Below are 21,850 nucleotides of genomic sequence, written 5' to 3'. Positions count from 1 at the left end.
TTCTACACTCCGAATTCTCTGCATAATATTTACACCACACATTGCCCTTAAACAGGACATCTCCACTGCCTCCAACTGCTTCCTCGCTGCAGCACCTACAACCCAAGCTTCACACCCATATAAGAGTGTTGGTACCATTATACTTTCATACATTCCCTTCTTTGCCTCAATAGATAATGTTTTTTTGTCTCCACATATACCTCGATGCACCACTCACCTTTTTTCCTTCATCACTTCTATGGTTAACCTCATCCTTCATACATCCATCTGCTGACACGTTACCTCCCAAATATCTGAAAACATTCACTTCTTCCATACTCCTCCTCTCCAATTTGATATCCAATTTTTCTTTATCTAAATCATTTGATACCCTCATCACCTTACTCTTTTCTATGTTCACTTTCGACTTTCTACCTTTACACACTCTCCCAAACTCGTCTATTAACCTTTGCAACTTTTCTTTAGAATCTCCCAAAAGCAGAGTATCATCAGCAAAAATAACTGTGTCAATTCCCATTTTGTATCTGATTCCCCATAATTTAATCCCACCTCTCTCCCCAACACCCTAGCATTTACTTTTTTTACAACCCCATATATAAATATATTAAACAACAATGGTGACATTACACATCCCTATCTATGACCCACCATTACTGGGAAGTAGTCTCCCTCTCTTCTACAGGAAGGGTGCTGCAATGGATCAGAGAATACCTGACAGGGAGACAACAACGAGTCATGGTACATGATGAGGTATCACAGTGGGGCACCTGTGACGAGCGGGATCCCACAGGGGTCGGTCCTAGGATCAGTGCTATTTCTGGTATATGTGAATGACATGATGGAAGGGTTAGACTCAGAAGTGTCCCTGTTCGCAGATGATGTGAAATTAATGAGGAGAATTAAATCAGATGAGGATCAGGTAGGACTCCAAAGAGACCTGGACAGGATGGACACCTGGTCCAGCAACTGGCTTCTCGAATTTAACCCCCGCCAAATGCAGTCATGAAGATCAGGGGAGAGCAAAGAAGACCGCAGATGGAGTATAGGCTAGGTGGCCAAAGACTGCAAACCTCGCTCAAGGAGAAAGATCTTGGGGTGAGTATAACACCGAGCATGTCTCCGGAAGCACACATCAACCAGATAACTGCTGCAGCATATGGGCGCCTGGCAAACCTGAGAATAGTGTTCCAATACCTTAGTAAGGAATCATTCAAGACACTGTACACCGTACACACTGTACATCAGGCCCATATTGGAGTATGCAGCATTTGGAACTCACACTTGATCAAGCACATCAAGAAATTAGAGAAAGTGCAAAGGTTTACGACAAGGTTAGTTCCAGAGCTAAGGGGAATGTCCTACAAAGAAAGGCTGAGAGAAATCAGCCTGATGACACTGGAGGACAGGAGGGTTAGGGGAGACATGGTAACAACATACAAAATGCTGCATGGAATAGACAAGGTGGACAGAGACAGGATGTTCCAGAGAGGGGACACAGAAACAAGTCAAAGGGATGTTAGGAAGTATTTCTTCAGTCATAGAGTAGTCAGGAAGTGGAATAGCCTACCAAGTGAGGTAGTGGAGGCAGGAACCATACAGAGCTTTAAGATGAGGTATGATAAAGCTCATGGAGCAGGGAGAGAGAGGACCTAGTAGCACTCAGTGAAGAGGCAGGGCCAGGAGCTGAGTCTTGACCCCTGCAACCACAATTAGGTGACTTAGGTGAGTACACCCTAATCTGAGCCTCACTATCCTCATAAAAACTCTTTACAGCATTTAGTAACTTACCACCTATTCCATATACTTGCAACATCTGCCACATTGCTCCCCTATCCACTCTATCATATGCCTTTTCTAAATACATAAATGCAATGAAAACTTCCCTACCTTTATCTAAATACTGTTCACATATATGCTTCAATGTAAACACTTGATCTACACATCCCCTACCCACTTTAAAACCTCCTTGCTCATCCACAATCCTACATTCTGTCTTGCCTCTAACTCTTTCAATAATAACCCTACCATACACTTTTCCTGGTATACTCAGTAAACCTATTCTTCTATAATTTTTACAATCTCTTTTGTCTCCCTTCCCTTTATATAAAGGAATTATACATGCTCTCTGCCAATCCCTAGGTACCTTCCCCTCTTTCATACATTTATTAAACAAAAATACCAACCACCCCAACACTATATCTCCCCCTGCTTTTAACATTTCTGTCATGATCCTGTCAGTTCCAGCTGCTTTACCCCCTTTCATTCTACGTAATGCCTGACACACCTCCCCACACTCACATCCTGCTCTTCTACATTCCTAAAAGATGGTATACCTCCCTGTCCAGTGCATGAAATTACCGCCTCCCTTTCTTCATCAACATTTAAAAGTTCCTCAAAATATTCCCGCCATCTACTCAATACCTCCATCTCCCCATCTACTAATTCCCCTACTCTGTTTTTAACTGACAAATCCATTCATTCCCTAGGCTTTCTTAACTTGTTTATCTCCAAAATTTTTCTTATTTTCATCAAAATTTCTTGACAGTACCTCTCCCACTCTATCATCTGCTCTCCTTTTACTCTCTCACCACTCTCTTCACCTTTCTTTTACTCTCCATATACTCTGCTCTTCTTATAACACTTCTGCTTTGTAAAAACCTCTCATAAGCTACCTTTTTCCCTTCTATCACACCCTTTACTTCATCATTCCACCAATCGCTTCTCTTTCCTCCTGCACCCACCCTCCTATAGCCACAAACTTCTGCCCCACATTTTAATACTGCATTTTTAAAACTATTCCAACCCTCTTAAAACTCCCTACTACTCATACTTGCACTAGCCCACCTTTCTGCCAATAGCTGCTCATATCTCACTCGAACTTCTTCCTCCCTTAGTTTATACACTTTCACCTCTCTCCTACTTGTTGTTGCCATTTTCCTTTTGTCCCATCTACCTCTTACTCTAACTACATTTATAACTCATATTTTTTAATTTATTAAGCTTATCTTTAAACCTTTGGCAGAATGTCCATGTTTTTTTTTAGGTTCAAAAAGTGTATCGCCACCATTTACCATTCTTACATTGTATTTTTGTATACACTATATCCCAGTCAAATATAGTATTTAAATTCTATTTTCAAGTTGTTTAGTGTTGAATAGTTATTTTTCACTGCAGGTATTTCATGTTATCTTCTGTTGACAGTCTTTTGCCAATGATGACTCTAAGGTTTGGAATGGCATGTAAAAGAAGGAAATTGAAAGTGAACATAGGAAAGAATAAGGTGATGAGGATAAAAAAAAAAAAAATAGGTAATGAAAGACTGGATATCAAACTGGAGGGAGAGAATACATGTACAGAGGAAGTGAATGTATTCAGATATTTGGGAGTGGACTTGTCAGCAGGTGGATCTATGGAAGAGGAGTTGAACCACAGAATTGACGAGAGAAAAAAGGTGAGTGGTGCACTGAGGGGTCCGTTGTCCAAGGAACAAGGAAGCAAAGAGGGGAATGTACTAATATAGTGGTACCAATGCTCTTACATGGGTGTGAAGCATGAGTGATAAATGTTGCAACAAGGAGAAGGCTAGCAGCAGTGGAGATGTCATGTCTGAGGACAATGTGTGGTGTGAATATTATGCAGAGAATCTGTTGCTTGGAGATTAGAAAGAGGTATGAGGTTTCTAAAAGTATTATCCAGAGGGCTGAGGAGGGGTTGTTGCGGTGGTTTGGTTATTTAGAGAGGATGGTGCAAAATAGGATGACTTATATGGTGTATAAATCTGTAATGGAGGGAAGGAGTAGTAGTGGGTCATCCTAGGAAAGGGTGGAGGGAGGGGGTAAAAGAGGTTTTGTATGCAAGGGGCTTGGACATACAGCAGGTATGTGTGAACATGTTAGACAGAAGTGAATGAAGACAAATGGTTTTTGTGACTTGATGAGCTGTTGGAGTGTGAGCAGGGTAATATTTTGTGAAGGGATTCAGGGAAACCTGTTAGCCGGACTTGAGTCCTGGAGGTGGGAAGTATTGTCATAACTGAGCACCTCTGCAAAGACAGTGGTTATGTGTGAATGATGATGAAAGTGTTTCTTTTTTTGGGTCACCCTGCCTCAGTGGGATACGGCCAGTGTGTTGAAGAAAAAATAATAAAAAACCTAATAACTTTAATTACAGTACAATCTTGCTCCTAGCAAATAAAACAAACTTATTGCTAGTACATAAATAAAGCAGACCATACCTTGTGATTCAGCAAACACCTTGTATGTTAGACCAGAAGTACTTTTTAAATCTCCACATACTTCAGATCCTGTCTTGGCCATTTGGTACACAAAGTCAGTGTTCGTCCCTGTCTCATATGTATAGCAGTAGTACTGCTCTCTAGAATCCTCATTTCTTTCAAGCTTTCCCATGAAGAAATGGATAGAGTCTTCACTCCACTGTGCCACACAGACTATATGTTCAGCTGTATGTTCAGCTGTACAATATTATAAAGACTAGAATATATACATAATTATTAGTTGTTTACAGTATATGAAATATAACCATATTTATCAAATACAAAATAGATTTACTTATTTTATCCATGTATCATTTGAGCTTTAAATAAATTTTAACCAAAATTTTCAGCTATTACACATTCTTAAAATTATTTGAAAATTCATAATTATCTATAGAATTCATATATACATGAACTTACTTTGCATAACAGCTTTAGGACTTGTCTCTTGGCAAGGATTATAAAGGAATAAGAGTTCTGTATTATTATTAATAGCTAAGAGCTGGGAGTGTCTTTCACTACATTTCTTATGCGCTAACTGATAGGTAAAAGAGCGAGAGCCAGGGAATGGGCAAGTATCTGTAGCATTCTTGCGTACCATCACATCAATATGACCATTGTTATCTACTGTGGAACACACAGTATTCAAGTCCTCGGAATTAATACACAGAGCTGTGAATAGGAAAACAAAATGTCAAGAATTAAGTAGTATATTAAAATAAAAAAATTATTAAACAATTTATAAACAAAGCATACATTATGCATTTTTTAAAAGTAAAGTCAATATCTGTTCACTTATGATTCCCTATTTGTAGTTTAAAAAGCAGAGCTATGTTCATGATGTCCCATCTTCAGTGTTTAGGCTTTCATATAATTTCTTTTATAATTTTCAGTGGTTATCTTACATTCCACATCCTTTTTGAGTGAGTGAATGAGTGTCTGAATGTGAGAGAGTGACATTAAAGCTTGAGTAGAATTGATGTTGAAATACTCACATTTTTGGAAGTGAAGTATATTATAATGGCTCTCTGTTATGATGAAACAAATATGGCAATCAGTTTTCCTGCAAATATATACAGTACTATTAGCGACTAGTACCTTAATACTGTGACTAATAAAATCGAAATAACATGATTGCAAACAAATCACATAATGGGTGGGGGGATTAACCCGTAAATGGTCCAAACGTATATACGTATACGTTTTTTCAACATTTGAAAGTATGTAAAAAAAGTAGATCTTCTTTTTGCTTTTTTACATTTGAAAATGTGTAAAAAAAACTTTGATCTACTTTTTTTTTTGTTATATTTGAAAATATGTAAAAAAACGTAGATCTACTTTTGTAGCACTACACATGTGAACATAGATCTGCTTGGACCGTTTACAGGTTAAATCCAAGGCAAGTGAGTAGTAAAATTCACTGGCCAGTGTGTTGACCTCATACTTGTGTCTGTGGCTCTGCCCTCCAGCTCCAAATGCTACACATTTATGAGACAATTTAACCCTTTAACTGTTAAACGGATGATCTGTATTTTACTGCAAGCATTCGTGATGTCGATCAACACACTATTTTTCCTGGCTCAAATTTTGTACCAGAGATCTGATAGGCCTAGATAGTATAAAATGGGTCTTAACAGTCAGTGTGCACAGTATTAAAAAAATTTGGGACCACTCAGTACTGTGTAGGAGCACCAGTCAATTGACTGCCAGCCAGAGAAAACAGCATGGCAAACCCCAGGGATTCACTAATGCCATGTCATATTAACACTTTTTTCAAGGAAAGTGATATTGACCCTGAGTTTAATGGCTTTGAAATGGATGTGGTCACAAGTGATCAAAGAAATATAAAGAAAAAACCTAGATAATAACCCATATGCAACATTTGTGCAACATCCTTTTAATTTTGATACAACTGGTAGTGTCATCCTGCCAGAATGTCCTAAGTAGAGAGACACAATTCTGCAACATGTGTGGCTGTGTGGCTGACTGTGTGGCTGGCTGTGTGGCTGGCTGGCTGTGTGGCTGGCTGGCTGTGTGGCTGGCTGGCTGTGTGGCTGGCTGGCTGTGTGGCTGGCTGGCTGTGTGGCTGGCTGGCTGTGTGGCTGGCTGGCTGTGTGGCTGGCTGGCTGGCTGTGTGGCTGGCTGGCTGTGTGGCTGGCTGGCTGGCTGTGTGGCTGGCTGGCTGGCTGTGTGGCTGGCTGGCTGGCTGTGTGGCTGGCTGGCTGGCTGTGTGGCTGTGTGTGTGGCTGGCTGGCTGTGTGTGTGGCTGGCTGGCTGGCTGTGTGGCTGGCTGGCTGTGTGGCTGGCTGTGTGGCTGGCTGGCTGGCTGTGTGGCTGGCTGGCTGGCTGGCTGGCTGGCTGGCTGGCTGGCTGGCTGGCTGTGTGGCTGGCTGTGTGGCTGGCTGGCTGGCTGGCTGTGTGGCTGGCTGTGTGGCTGGCTGGCTGTGTGGCTGGCTGTGTGGCTGGCTGGCTGGCTGTGTGGCTGGCTGGCTGGCTGGCTGGCTGGCTGGCTGGCTGGCTGGCTGGCTGTGTGGCTGGCTGTGTGGCTGGCTGGCTGGCTGGCTGTGTGGCTGGCTGTGTGGCTGGCTGGCTGGCTGGCTGTGTGGCTGACTGTGTGGCTGGCTGTGTGGCTGGCTGGCTGGCTGGCTGGCTGGCTGGCTGGCTGGCTGGCTGGCTGGCTGGCTGGCTGGCTGGCTGGCTGGCTGGCTGGCTGGCTGGCTGGCTGGCTGGCTGGCTGGCTGGCTGGCTGGCTGGCTGGCTGGCTGGCTGGCTGGCTGGCTGGCTGGCTGGCTGGCTGGCTGGCTGGCTGGCTGGCTGGCTGGCTGGCTGGCTGGCTGGCTGGCTGGCTGGCTGGCTGGCTGGCTGGCTGGCTGGCTGGCTGGCTGGCTGGCTGGCTGGCTGGCTGGCTGGCTGGCTGGCTGGCTGGCTGGCTGGCTGGCTGGCTGGCTGGCTGGCTGGCTGGCTGGCTGGCTGGCTGGCTGGCTGGCTGGCTGGCTGGCTGGCTGGCTGGCTGGCTGGCTGGCTGGCTGGCTGGCTGGCTGGCTGGCTGGCTGGCTGGCTGGCTGGCTGGCTGGCTGGCTGGCTGGCTGGCTGGCTGGCTGGCTGGCTGGCTGGCTGGCTGGCTGGCTGGCTGGCTGGCTGGCTGGCTGGCTGGCTGGCTGGCTGGCTGGCTGGCTGGCTGGCTGGCTGGCTGGCTGGCTGGCTGGCTGGCTGGCTGGCTGGCTGGCTGGCTGGCTGGCTGGCTGGCTGGCTGGCTGGCTGGCTGGCTGGCTGGCTGGCTGGCTGGCTGGCTGGCTGGCTGGCTGGCTGGCTGGCTGGCTGGCTGGCTGGCTGGCTGGCTGGCTGGCTGGCTGGCTGGCTGGCTGGCTGCCTGGCTGCCTGCCTGCCTGCCTGCCTACCTGCCTGCCTGCCTGCCTGCCTGGCTGCCTGGCTTGCTCTTATATATCAACCTTTTATCCACCAATACATAATCTAACAAACTACTTACATTATGTGCTATATCACATCTTGTATACTTATTTATCCTCATTTTCATAAAATATGTATTACTTTCCCAGCATACATACGGGGGATTACCAATAGACCCTTGGCTGTCTTCAAGCAGGCACTGGACAAGCACCTAAAGTCGGTACCAGACCAGCTGGGCTATGGTTCGTAAGTCAGATTGCGTGCAGCCAGCAGCAACAGCCTGGTTGATCAGGCCCTGATCCACCATGAGGCCTGGTCACAGACCGGACCGCGGGGGCGTTGACCCCTGGAACTCTCTCCAGGTAAACTCCAGGTATTACCAAACCTCTTTCTACACATAGTTCAAGTAATGGCTCCCCATTTTCATTTACCCCTGGCATGCCAAATTTAGCTACTACTCCCTCAACAACATTTTTACCCACTTTAGCATTGAGATCCCCAACCACAAGTACTCTCTCACTTGGTTCAAAACTCCCCACACACTCACTCAACATTTCCCAAAATCTCTCTCCTCTACACCTCTTTCTATAACCCACTTTTCACATCCAACCCTTATTTTACTCCACATAATCCTTGAATTTATACATTTATATTCCTTCTTTTCCTACCATAACTTATCATTCAACATTATTGCCACTCCTTCCTTAGCTCTAACTTTATTAGAAACCCCTGACCTAATCCCATTTATTTCTACCCAGGAAAGATTCTTATTCCACTTCCCTATGGATATGAAAGGAAAAGTAATAAGAACAAGAACTATTAAGATAAAATCAAAGAAAATTCAGATGAGTGTGTATACATAAATGTGTACATGCATATGTAGTGTGACCTAAGTGTGAGTAGAACTAGCAAGACGTACCTGAAATTTTGCATGTTTGAGACAAGGAAAAGACACAAGTAATCCTACAATCATGTAAAACAAATACAGACTTCCATTTTACACCCACTTGGCAGTCCAGTAGGGGCCCCACTTATAGTGAAGGTTAGGTTCCAGGCTACTGCCATAAAGCAGAAATTGCCATAAAGTAGAACACACTTTTTTTCCACTTATAAATGCATATAAATGCTAGTTAACAAGTTTACACTAACATATATTAAGTTAGCAGTAGAACTATGCATTAAAAACAATAAAAAGTAAAATACACATATAGTACACTCATTACTTACCTTAAAATATTTGTAGTCTTAATGCAGGGTCAAATGAGTAGTATTTATTGTATGAAATCATGTGTGGTAGGTATAGTAGACAGGCCAAGCCACTCCCACCCCAACCCAACCACAAGTAATACACTACAACATTTAAAGTGTCCCAGAGCAATAAAATGCATATACAGTTCACTCATTACTTACCTTAAAATATTTGTAGTCTTAATGTAGGGTGAAATGAGTAGTATTTATTGTAAGAAATCAGGTGTGGTTGTTATGGTAGCCAGCCAGGCCTCCACACCCCTCCCCACCTCACCCACAAGTATACACTATGACATTTAAAGCATCCCAGAGCAATAAGATGCATATATAGTTCACTCATTACTTACCTTAACCCCTAAATAGTCCAAACATATATATATGTTCTTACCACTAGCGCCCCAAACATATATTTGTTTTATTTTTCCTGCCTCCAAATTTGGCACAATTGGCCTGAGATGCCTGGTCAGCATAGAATGGGTCTTAACACTCGGTGTGCACAGTATTAATAAAATCAGGGACCACTTAGTACCTTGTGATAGCACCAGTTCAAATGAGCACCAACCAGAGCAAACAGTGCGGCAAACACCTGGGATTCGCTGATTTCATGTAGTATTAACACTCCCATTTTCAGAGGAAACTGATATTGACCCTGAGTTTAGTGACTTTGAGGTGGATGTTGCCATAAGTGGTCAAGGAAATATCAAAAACCTTGATAATATCCCATGAGTAACATTTGTGCAACACCCTTTCAGAATGTCTTATAACCTATGCCCTAAGTAAAGAGAAACAATTCTGGAAAATGTAACATGTGTTTGGCAGGCTGGCTGGCCAACTGGCTGGCTGGCTCTATCTCTGTCTGTCTGTCTGTATCTATGTCCATCTCCATCTGCCTATCTCTGTCTGTCTCTGTCTATCTCTATCTCTTTCTATTTATCTCTGTCTATCTCTGTCTCACAGGTACATATAAATACGATTATACATAGTGTAAATTACCTAGGATAACCCAAAAAATCCAGACAAAGTGTTATACTGTGCTTGTAGATACAATGAATAAGCATGACTGGCAAATACCATCATCATATGTAATACCTGTTGGTTCAAGAGTGGGTCTCTCCAAGACAGACAGAGAAAGAAGCAGACAGAGACAGATAAGCAGAGACAGAGATAAACAGAGAGCTAGATAGACAGAGAGCTAGACAGACAGACAGAGAGCTAGACAGACAGACTGAGAGCTTGACAGACAGACAGATAGACAGACAGACAGACAGACATGTTTATATGTAACAGTAAAAACAAATAAAGCGAGGGCCGACGCTCATCAAACATCACCACTTATCTTTTCACTGCACCCTTATGAATGCTCATCAAATGTCACCACTTATCTTATCACTGCACTATCAGCAGTGGACTGACACTTGTCTTACATCATGCTTCAAGGGAGCTTATTATTCTTATTCTTATTATTATTATTATTATTATTATTATTATATATTCCCACATATCCAAAACTTTGCTGGGACCTATAAATAATTTGTATATATTCCTAGACAATAGTAAATGACCAAGGCAGGTATAAATGTCCACCTGTCAGTGTGTTTGTGATAATCTGAGTACGATTTCAGTACCTAATATTCGTGTCAGAACAAAGACTGGTTATGAAATGAAGAGTAAGGTTATGAGGATAACAAAAAGATTAGGTGACAAAAGACTGGATATCAGATTGATTGGAGGGAGAGAGTATGGAAGAGGTGAATGTATTCAGATATTTGGGAGTGGACGTGTAAGTAGATGGGTCTATGAAAGATGAGGTGAATCATAGAACTGATGAGGGGAAAAGGGTGAGCAATGCACTTAGGAGTCTGTGGAGACAAAGAACTTTGTCCTTGGAAGCAAAGAGAGGAATGTATGAGAGCATAGTTGTACCAATGCTCTTATATGGGTGTGAAGCATGGGTAATGAATGTTGCAGTGAGGAGAAGGCTGGAGGCAGTGGAGATGTCACGTCTGAGGGCAATGTGTGGTGTGAATATAATGTAGAGAATTTGTAGTTTGGAAGTTAGGAGGAGGTGCAGGATTGCCAAAACTGTTGTCCAGAGGGCTGAGGAAGGGTTGTTGAGGTGGTTCGGACATGTAGAGAGAATGGAACGAAACAGAATGACTTCAAGAGTGTATAAATCTGTAGTGGAGGGAAAGCGGGGTATGGGTCGGCCTAGGAAAGGTTGGAGGGGGGGGGATAAAGGAGGTTTTGTGTGTGAGGGGCTTAGACTTCCAGCAAGCATGAGTGAGCGTATTTGACAGGAGTGAATGGAGACAAACAGTTTTTAATACTTGATATGCTGTTGGAGTGTGAGCAAAGCAACATTTATGAAGGGATTCAGAGAAACCGGCAGGCCAGACTTGAGTCCTGGAGATGTGAATTACAGTGTCTGCACTCTGAAGGAGGGGTGGTAATGTTGCAGTTTTATAAACTGTAGTGTAAAGCACCCCCCTGGCAAGACAATGATGGAGTGAACGATGATGAAAGTTTTTCTTTTTCAGGCCACCCTGCCTTGGTGGGAATCGGCCAATGTGTTAATAAAAAAAAAACTACTATAAATTGTAATTATCATAACATAAAAATTATATAAAATAATATAACGAGAAAAATAGGTATATCGGCAACACTTCTACAAGCGGCAGGACTCGATGTTGCCATCAGGTGAGCATCCAGTGCCAACTTCACGGCCTCATATCTCGGTAAGTACTGGCCCTAATTTTTTTTTATCCTATAACACTTAGAAAAATGTGTTCTTTATTTTTATAAAAAATGATTTTTTTTTTTCAAAATATTTGGGGCACTGGGCGAGAGAACATATACACCTACCATCCGACTTACGACCTGCTCGACTTACGACCACTCGACTTACGACCGTGTTTTTTATGCCAAATTTCTGGGAAATAAACACCTATTTGTGTTGTACACAGTGTTTATCCTAAACCTTACAGTATAAAATACAGTACTAACAACATAAAAAGTAAAGTAAAACATGAAATACCAAAATAAAACAATAAAATAAAGTCATTACCAAAATGTTTTGTTGATATTCAGTAGTAAAGTTCGACTTACGACCATTTCGACTTACGACCGGTTTCTCGGAACCGAACTCGGTCGTAAGTCGGATGGTAGGTGTATATATGTTAGGGACCATTTAGGGGTTAAAATATTTGTAGTCTTAATATAGGGTGAGATGAGTAGTATTTATTGTAAAAAATCAGGTGTGGTTGGTATGGTAGCCAGCCAGGCCACCCCACCCCACTCCACCAGCAGTGGGGTAGAGGTGGGGAGACACGGAGTTATGTAACAGACGAACGCTTGGTTCATACATGTCTGTATTATATCATAATACAAACACAGCAGCAGCGAGGAGATGGTTGGAGGCAGTGGAGATGTCCTGTCTAAGGGCAATGTGTGGTGTAAATATTATGCAGAAAATTCGGAGTGTGGAAATTAGGAGGTGTGGAGTTAATAAAAGTATTAGTCAGAGGGCAGAAGAGGGGTTGTTGAGGTGGTTTAGTCATTTAGAGAGAATGGATCAAAGTAGAATGACATGGAAAGCATATAAATCTATAGGGGAAGGAAGGAGGGGTAGGGGTCGTCCTCGAAAGGGTTGGAAAGAGGGGGTAAAGGAGGTTTTGTGGGCGAGGGGCTTGGACTTCCAGCAAGCGTGCATGAGCGTGTTAGATAGGAGTGAATGGAGGCGAATGATACTTGGGACCTGACGATCTGTAGGAGTGTGAGCAGGGTAATATTTAGTGAAGGGATTCAGGAAAACCGGTTATTTTCATATAGTCGGACTTGAGTCCTGGAAATGGGAAGTACAATGCCTGCACTTTAAAGGAGGGGTTTGGGATATTGGCAGTTTGGAGGGATATGTTGTGTATCTTTATACGTATATGCTTCTAAACTGTTGTATTCTGAGCACCTCTGCAAAAGCAGTGATAATGTGTGAGTGTGGTGAAAGTGTTGAATGATGATGAAAGTATTTTCTTTTTTGGGGATTTTCTTTCTTTTTTGGGTCACCCTGCCTCGGAGGGAGACGGCCGACTTGTTGAAAAAAAAAAAAAAAAAAAACTATACATTGTGTACAGTAGAATTAATAAAGAGCAACACTCCCATTCTCATGTAACACCATTTTTAGAAGAAATGATGCTTTGAGTGAAGGCATACGAAAGGAATAATTTTCTACAGTTACCCCAAGTAATATTATTGTGTACACATTTTCTTTGGGGTTGAACTATATTTATGTTAATTTATTTTACTGTGGGGTGTAATTTATCTTGTTTATATGTTACATACCATGTTTATTATATAATTTTGAAAAAATATCATAGATAGATTAATGAAAATGTGTATATTAACGTAATACGTATACAACATTTGATGTGCTTCCAAGTGGGTATTATTATTATTATCATAATTAATATGGCATTCTTGAGACATAAGACACTCTTAGTGAATTTATTGTGTACTTGCATGCCAGCACAGTATGTAAGTTTATTTAGGTACAGGTACACATAATTATAATTATCAAAGTATATATAAAATATGAAATAACTTTAGAACACTTCAAATTTTGGAAAGTTTCCAGACATAATGGAGATGCAGTGCTCATGGAGCTCATGGAGAATGTAAACAGACCAGGTGGGGTGTAGTGACTGTATTAGAAAGTCAGGTGGGGGGAGCTGTATAGCAAGTTTTGATCATAATTTGAAATGTCCGTATTAGTGGAACGCCATAAAGTGAAATGCTGTGAAGTGAAACGCCATAAAGCAGGGCCCTACTGTATGGTAGTACCTCCCTGGGCAGTTGCTGTCTACCAACCTACTACTATTATCATAACACAAAAATTAAGTAAATTAAAAAAAATAGAAAGAAAGGTATATTGGCAACATTTCTGCAAGCGGCAGGACTTCACGTTGCCCTCACATGAGCATCTACTGTCAACTTCACTGCCTCATATCTCGATAAGCACTGACCCTAAAAAAGTTTTTTTTTTTGGTCTTATTACATACAGAAAATTCCCCTCTTTATTTTTTTTTTCAAAGTATTCAGAGCACTTGCAGTAAAACGTAAATCAATAATTTGACAATTAAAGTGTTAAATTCCTGAATTGTATTATTATTTTTATTTTATTAGATAGTATTAAACTTCAAATGATAGAGAAAGATACAATTACTTAACCACAAGTCCACCTAAAGTGTAACATTTTTATTTTTTTAATCAATTTGCTATTTAAAACTACTGAATAAAGAAAGTCTACTTGTTCAAAAGACAGGGTGGAATTGTTAAAAGAAAGTTTAGGGATATACAGTGGACTCCCGGTTATTGGCCGGTTCTGGTATTGGCCAATTCGGTGATCGGCCGGTTTTTCGGCACCCGGTTATCGGCCGTTAATTCGATAAGTGGTCATTCGGCTGGGGCAGCTTGTGCGTCAGTTTGGCTGTGTCTCTCAGTGGCTGAGGAAGTTTCTGCTCATACATCCAAATATTTCGCTTATTTCCCATTGTAGTTTGTTTTATTTTTGCAGTGCAACTGTGAAATAAGTAACCAGGGCTCCAAAGAAAGTTCCTGTGGTAAAGAAAGTGAGAAATACCATGGAATTTAAGTGTAAAGTGATAGAAAAGTTTGAGAGTGGTATGAGGGTGGTGGAACTTGCCAGGATGTACAGCAAGAATAAATCAACAACTACATCCATCCTGGCAAAGAAAGAACAAATCAAGGATGCTCATGTTGCAAAAGGGGTAACTTTTCTAACTAAACAAAGGCCACCAATAATGGAAGAGATGGAAAAGTTATTATTATTGTGGATTAAGGAAAAAGAATTAGTGGGAGACAGCATTGTGGAGTCGATTATTTGTGAGAAGGCAAGACAGTTGTATGAGGATCTTGGAAAGAAAATGCCTGGAACAAGTGCTGCAGTTTGTGAATTTAGGGCCAGCAAAGGATGGTTTGATAGATTTAAGAAGCATAGTGGCATACACAGTGTTGTAAGGCATGGTGAAGCTGCAAGTTCTGACAAATGTGCAGCTGAAAAATTCGTGCAGGAATTCCAGGGGTATATAGAGGCTGAAGGATTCAAACCCCAACAAGTGTTCAATTGTGACAAAACAGGCCTGTTTTGAAAGAAAATGCCAAACAGGACCTACATTACCCAGGAGGAAAAGGCACTGCCAGGACACAAGCCTATGAAAGACAGGCTTACAATTTTTGTTGTGTGGTAATGCTAGTGGGGATTTCAAAGTGAAGCCTTTACTTGTGTATCACTCAGAAAATCCCAGAGTATTCAAGAAAAACAATGTCATGAAGAATAGATTGTGTGTGATGTGGAAAGCTAATCATAAGGCATGAGTCACAAGGCAAATTTTCAAAGAGTGGGTTAATGATGTGTTTGGCCCAAGTGTGAGAAAATACCTCCCGGAAAAGAAATTGCCACTCAAGTGCCTCCTGGTATTGGACAATGCTCCTGCACATCCTCCAGACTTGGAAGACCAAGTGTTTAGGGACTTCAATTTTATAAAAGTGAAGTTCTTGCCTCCTAACACCACTCCTCTCCTCGAGCCCATGGACCAGCAGGTCATTTCTAACTTCAAAAAACTCTACACAAAAACAGTGTTTCAAAAGTGCTTTGAAGTGACCTTGGACACTCAGTTGACCCTAAGAGAGTTCTGGAGGAATCACTTCACTATCCTCCACTGCATAAGCCTTACAGGTAATTAGATTAGATTTTGCCACTGAAGTGGCTAGTTTATTGTGCACCCCATATCCATCCTGTGGACGGTAGCATGAGAGCATATGGATACACAAAAGGCCTAGGAACTAGGCCCCAAAGGGTTAACAGGAATACATATGGATTTATATCTACATATCTATAGTTCACTTATCTGTTACAAGCAAATTTAGGAAATTTGCTTAGTATATCTGGTATCTTATTTTCATTAATAAGATATCTTGACATGTCACATAGGTTATTATACTGTCTGTCTCTGTATTCCTCAATAAGTGGACAATTAAGCACATAGTGTTCAAGAGAGTGACCATATGCCTGATCACATAATTTACATTTAGTCTGATCATCATCTGTGTGTCTCCCAAACTGCCAGAAGTACTTGTAACCAAGCCTAAGCCTGGCCACTACAACATCAGTCTGTTCACATTGCACTAGGAATAATATTAGGAGAGAAGTAAATAATGAAAATGATTGTTATGGAATGCAGTTAGAAACCTTATAGGTAAATCTTGGGAGGGAGTGACTTCCAGGACTTTGAATTCTGCTTGGAGAAAATTATGGCCAGATTGTGTCCAAGAGAGGGATTTTGAAAAGTTTGAGGCTGACCCTGACCCTGCCGACCCTGTGGACTCGATTGTGGCACTGTGGAAGTCCCTGGGGTTGGAGGTGAGTTGCAAGGATGCGGAAGAGTTGGTGGAGGACCACAGGGAAGAGCTAACCACTGAAGAGCTGCAAGAGCCTCAACTTGAACAGCAACAGACAGCAGCTGAGGAACTTGCTTCAGAGGAGGAGGAGGAAAAGGGAGTGAAGGAGGCGCCTTCTTCATTGATTAACCCCTTGACTGTCGCAACCCCAAATCCTGAGGTGTCTCCTGGTATCCAAAAAAAAAAAAATTATTTTTTCTTATGAAATGATAGAGAATCTTTTCCCGATTGTAATGACACCAAAAGAATGAAATTTGATGCAAAACTGGCAGAATTACACTCTCGCGAAGTTAGCAACCTCGGCGATATTTATGAATTGGCAATTTCACCCACTTTGAGCCCTATTTTCGGCTAATTTCATTATTCCAGTCGACCAAACTCATAGATATTTCTTTAGAACTCCATTTTTTCAATCGATTGAGTACAAGACACTGCCCATTTACCGATTTCAACTACCCAATAATGTGGTCAGAAATTTGCAATTTGGCCAATTTCATGAAAATTAAAAAATATGACAATTTCAAAATAGGGTCCAGAATGAACAATGCAGACATTCCTGGCTCTAAAATAACATTTTCTTTGTCCATCAGTCATGTCTCCAGGCCCCTCTGATATTACTCTTGCTTTCTATTTTGAATTTTTATTCAAACAAAAAATAGAAGATTTACTGTTATGCAGACTACTGCAATATTGTAATAATTGTATAAATAATGTCAACCCATTCGTGACTGCATATTAGAATAGCTACTTGGACATTTATTGGAAAATGACATCATTTGTTTACTTTTGAACATCGGCAAAAATCAAACATTTCCCCTACTTTGAGCTCCATTTCAAGGTTCTTTTCGTAGCAAAACCAATCAAAATCACCTCTATTTCTATAATATGTTTTCGATTTTATCAAATGAGACCAAGAAAACGAGAGTACAACCATAAACACTATACGAAAATAGACCACAAAGTCGGCATTTTAATTAAAAAAACAGTCGGAGTTTTTTTTCCTCATTATGCACTGCGTGCTGCAGGATTTTTTTATATGGTGCACACTGACCACCCAGACCCATTTTCTCACATGTGGGCCTACCAGCTTTCTCCTGCTTGATTTGAAGCCGCTAGAATTTATGAGTGTATATATACATAAAAAACGGTGGCTTATAAGACGTATATATACGACCAAAACAGTCAAAGGGTTAAGAACATTTGTGCAAAGTGGAATGATGTGCAAGGTTTTGTCGAGAAGTAGCACCCTGACAAAGCTGAAACAAGCCATATCTGCAACATGTTTAGTGACAAAACCCTGTCCCACTTCAGGGAAATCTTAGAGATGCCAGAAACAGAGCACTCTGGACAGTTATTTTGTGAGACAGGGGTCTAGTGACTCTCAAGCTGGTCCTAGTGGCATTAAAAGACAAAGAAGGGAAGTAATCCCTTTATGGAATAAAGTCTTTATGGAGGGGGATTCCCCTTCCAAACACTAACTCCTCCCTCTTTCCTCCTCCCTGTCTTCCAGAAGCCAGCATTAGCCTTCAATAAAGGTATGTAATATTTATATAATTGTTAAAAAATTATTTTTTTATGAATATTTTTGTCTGGAACGGATTAATTGTATTTACATTAATTCTTATGGGAAATATTATTTTGATTTTCGGCTGACCTTCTGGAACGGATTATGGCCGATAACCGAGGGTCCACTGTACTGTATTTGGAACCAGAACATGACATAAATTAAATTAAGAATAAAAAACGACACATTGGTGGATAAAATTGCTCATTTAAATTAATCCCTTTTTCTAAAACATTTCTTTGTAATTTTAGGTACAAACAGGAGTAGGGTAGAATTGACAGATGGGATGCACACATGACTCCTTTTTTTTCTTTTACACATCCACCATTTCTCACCATAACAGGGTGACCCAAAGAAGGAAAAACATTTACCATCAATCATTCAACAGCTGTCTAGCCAAAGTCTGTAGACACCACAATTCAAACACCCCTTCTTAGTGCAATATCCCCCATCCATCCTTGAAAGAGCAGGCACTGTACTTCCTATCATTAAGAACTCAAAAAATTAACCATTTTGCATAGGATGTGCTGTTGGAATGTGAGCAAGGTAATCTTTATGAAGGGATTCAGGGAAACTGGTTAGCTAGACCTGAGTCCTGGTGGTGAGAAGAACAGTGTTTGCACTCGAAAGAGGTTAGGATGTTACAGGGGGAGGGTAATCTGATTGTACTGTTAGCCCACTTTTGGAAAGACAGTGAATAAATGAATGACAGTTAGTGTGTTTTCTTCTTTGGATCACTGCCTTGGTGGGATACGGCTGCTGAGTTACAAAAAAAAGAATCGGGAAATTAGTACAATACTTACTCTTTCATGAGGAAACTATTTCCTAAGGAGAGCATACAGCTGCTTTCACCAAAGTTATTTGCAATAATGGTGTAATCTTGTTCTGGAGTCCACCATTCACCAGTCCAGTGATCAGGAAGTTCACAGCTGTCTGACCACCACGATTATCCCAGTGAGTAAAGTTGGAACAATATATTTTTCTTGATAGGCTAATGAAACCTTATAATAATGTACAATACTGAAAAGTTTTGTTTCAGTAAGTTCAGCATTAATTATAAAACAAAGAAATCAAAATTAAAATTATTAATATGAATGTGTTTTCATATCCAGGTCACCCTTGCCAGGGCAGGAGATGGATGGAGTTTAAAAAAAGTATGACTGCCAGTATAATTCTAAACATTGATATATAAAAGTAAACAAATTTAAATAAAAATGGAGAAACCAGCATTTTATAAATATGTTTGGTGCAGTTTCCAAGGAGGATATTAAATACCTATTTTTAATTACCCACAGTATTTATAGTTACAGTGGTAGAACCATGCTCATGATGTCCTGTCCACATTAATTGATTTCATGCATTTTACTTAATTTTTTAATAAAGCATACACTATAATTTTTTTTACATTTCAATCCAGAGCCAGAGTACACAGGGAAGTGTCCTAGGCCCTCTACTCTTTCTCATATACATAAATGACCTACCAAATGCATCACAATTACTCAAACCCACACTATTTGCAGATGACACTACATACATCTTCTCTCACCCGAGCCCAGTCACACTAGCCAATACTGTAAATACTGAATTACAAAAAATATCTACCTGGATGAGTACTAACAAACTTACTCTAAACATTGACCAAACCTACTTCATTCAGTTTGGTAACAGAGCTACAGACGTCCCTCTTAACATAATGATAAACAGATCACCTATCACAAAATTCACAGAGGGAAAATTTTTAGAAATCCACCTTGATAATAGACTCAATTTTCAAACACATATACAACAAATTTCCAAAAAAATTTCCAAGACCGTAGGCATACTATCGAAGATACGGTACTATGTTCCACAGTCAGCCCTCCTGGCCCTATATCACTTATTTACCCCTATCTCACCTATGGAATTTGTGCATGGGGCTCAACAATAATAAACCATCTCTGACCATTAATTACCCAACAAAAGGCTGCAGTCAGAATGATAACAAATTCCCACTACAGGCAGTACACTCCACCAATATTCAAAACTCTAAACCTACTCACCATACAAACCACCCATACTTATTACTGCACCTACTACATTCATAGAACACTTAACTCTGATATAAACCCTCCCCTCAAACGTCTCCTTACCAACCTCAACAGAACACATGACCATAACACAAGGCACAGATCACTCTTTGATGTTCCTCGTGTCCATCTTACGCTATGCAAAAACTCAATGCACATAAAAGGCTCTAAAATCTGGAATTCATTACCAATGAATATAAAAGAAACATTATCTGTATATAAATTCAAGTCTCTTCTCAAAAATCACTTACTCACCCACAATCAAATAAATACTGAATAATTGTATCTTATAAATTGTATATCTTAAATATTTCTCATAATTGTATCACAGAAATATTTAACCTGAGACCCAATCAAACTTTGATATTTTTTAATTACATTACCTAACAGAATACTCCATTCTACTGAATGTACAGCAATGCATGCAACCATATGCCCTGTCTTTGTAATACTCACTAGAGCTTAATTGTTATCTGTTTACAATAATGTTTAGGAATGCTTAGTTAATCTTAAGTTAATTTTAAGCCTGCCCATAATGCTCTGCATACAAGGGGCTTTGGCATGCTGCACTTAATTGTATTCTTTTGTACTTTTCTGTATCATGTTCAAATTAATAAATAAATAAATAAATAAATACATGGAGAGGGTTTCAGGGGTCAACGCCTCTGCGGCCCAGTCTCTGACCAGGCCTCATGGTGGATCAGGGCCTAATCAACCAGGCCTCATGGTGGATCAGGGCCTAATCAACCAGGTTGTTACTGTTGGCCGCACACAATGTGACGTACAAACCACTGCCCAGCTGGTCAGGTACTGACTTTAGGTGCCTGTCCAGAGCCTTCTTAAAGACAGCCAGGGGTCTATTGATAAATCCCTTATGTATGCTGGGAGGCAGTGAACAGTCTTGGTCCCCTGACATTTATTGTGTTGTCTCTTATCGTGCTAGTGGCACCCCTACTTTTCATTGGAGGGACATTGCATCATCTGCCGAGTCTTTTGCTTTCATAGCGAGTGATTGTCGTGTGTCAATTTGGCATTAATCCCTCGAGGATTTTCCAAGTACGTACGTATATATAATTATGTATCTCTCCTGCCTGCATTCTAGGGAGTACAGGTTGAGGAACTTCAAGCATTCCCAGTAATTGAGGTGTTTTTTCGCAGTTGTGTGTGCCATGAAGGTTCTCCGTACACTTTGTAAGTCAGCAAGTTCACCTGCCTTGAAAGGTGCTGTTAGTGTGCAGCAATATTCCAGCCTAGATAGAACAAGTGACCTGAAGAGTGTCATCATGGGCTTGGCATCCCTAATTTTGAAGGTTCTCATTATCCATCCTGTAATTTTTCTAGCAGATGTGATTGATACAATGTTATGGTCTTTGAAGGTGAGATCCTCTGACGAGATCACTCCCAGGTCTTTTACATTAGTTTTTCGCTCTATTGTGTTGTTGGAATTTGTTTTATACTCCGATATAGTTTTAACCCCTTCAGGGTCCAAGGCCCAAATCTGAAGTGGTGCCCCAGTGTCCAAGAATTTAAAAAAAAAAATTTGTTATTTTTTCTTATGAAATGGTAGAGAATCTTTTTGTGAAGGTAATAAAACAAAAAGTACAAAATTTGATGGAAAATTGACGAAATTATTATCTCGCGAATTTTGATGTGTCAGCGATATTTACGAATCGGCGATTTTGCCGACTTTGACTCCCATTTTAGGCCAATTACATTATTCCAGTCGACCAAATTCTTAGCTATTTCACTAGTATTACTTCTATTCTATCGATTGAGCACAAGAAATAGCCAAGTCAACTGCTTCAACTACAAATTAAAGTG

General features: G+C 40.8%; 1 protein-coding gene across 6 annotated transcripts in view; it reads right to left on the bottom strand.

The window, feature by feature from the left end:
* LOC128696740 (uncharacterized) overlaps positions 1–21,850 on the bottom strand; it is a 294,106-nt gene that overhangs the window by 83,719 nt on the left and 188,537 nt on the right. For all 6 annotated transcript variants that reach the window (XR_011393202.1, XM_070094479.1, XM_070094481.1 and 3 more), the window contains 4 exons: positions 18,767–18,896; positions 5,269–5,336; positions 4,694–4,945; positions 4,235–4,471 (listed from right to left, as the gene is read on the bottom strand). Coding sequence is in view for 5 of the 6 variants with exons in the window: in XM_070094479.1 (XP_069950580.1) it covers positions 4,235–4,471; positions 4,694–4,945; positions 5,269–5,336; positions 18,767–18,896 (687 nt within the window). In the remaining variant the exon portion in view is untranslated. The remainder of the gene's footprint in view (positions 1–4,234; positions 4,472–4,693; positions 4,946–5,268; positions 5,337–18,766; positions 18,897–21,850) is intronic.

This window comes from Cherax quadricarinatus, chromosome 46 (assembly GCF_038502225.1).
Source record: "Cherax quadricarinatus isolate ZL_2023a chromosome 46, ASM3850222v1, whole genome shotgun sequence".
NCBI lineage: Eukaryota > Metazoa > Arthropoda > Malacostraca > Decapoda > Parastacidae > Cherax > Cherax quadricarinatus.
The sequence above is the reverse complement of the archived record's forward strand: the minus strand, read 5'-3'. Positions and strand labels throughout refer to the sequence as shown.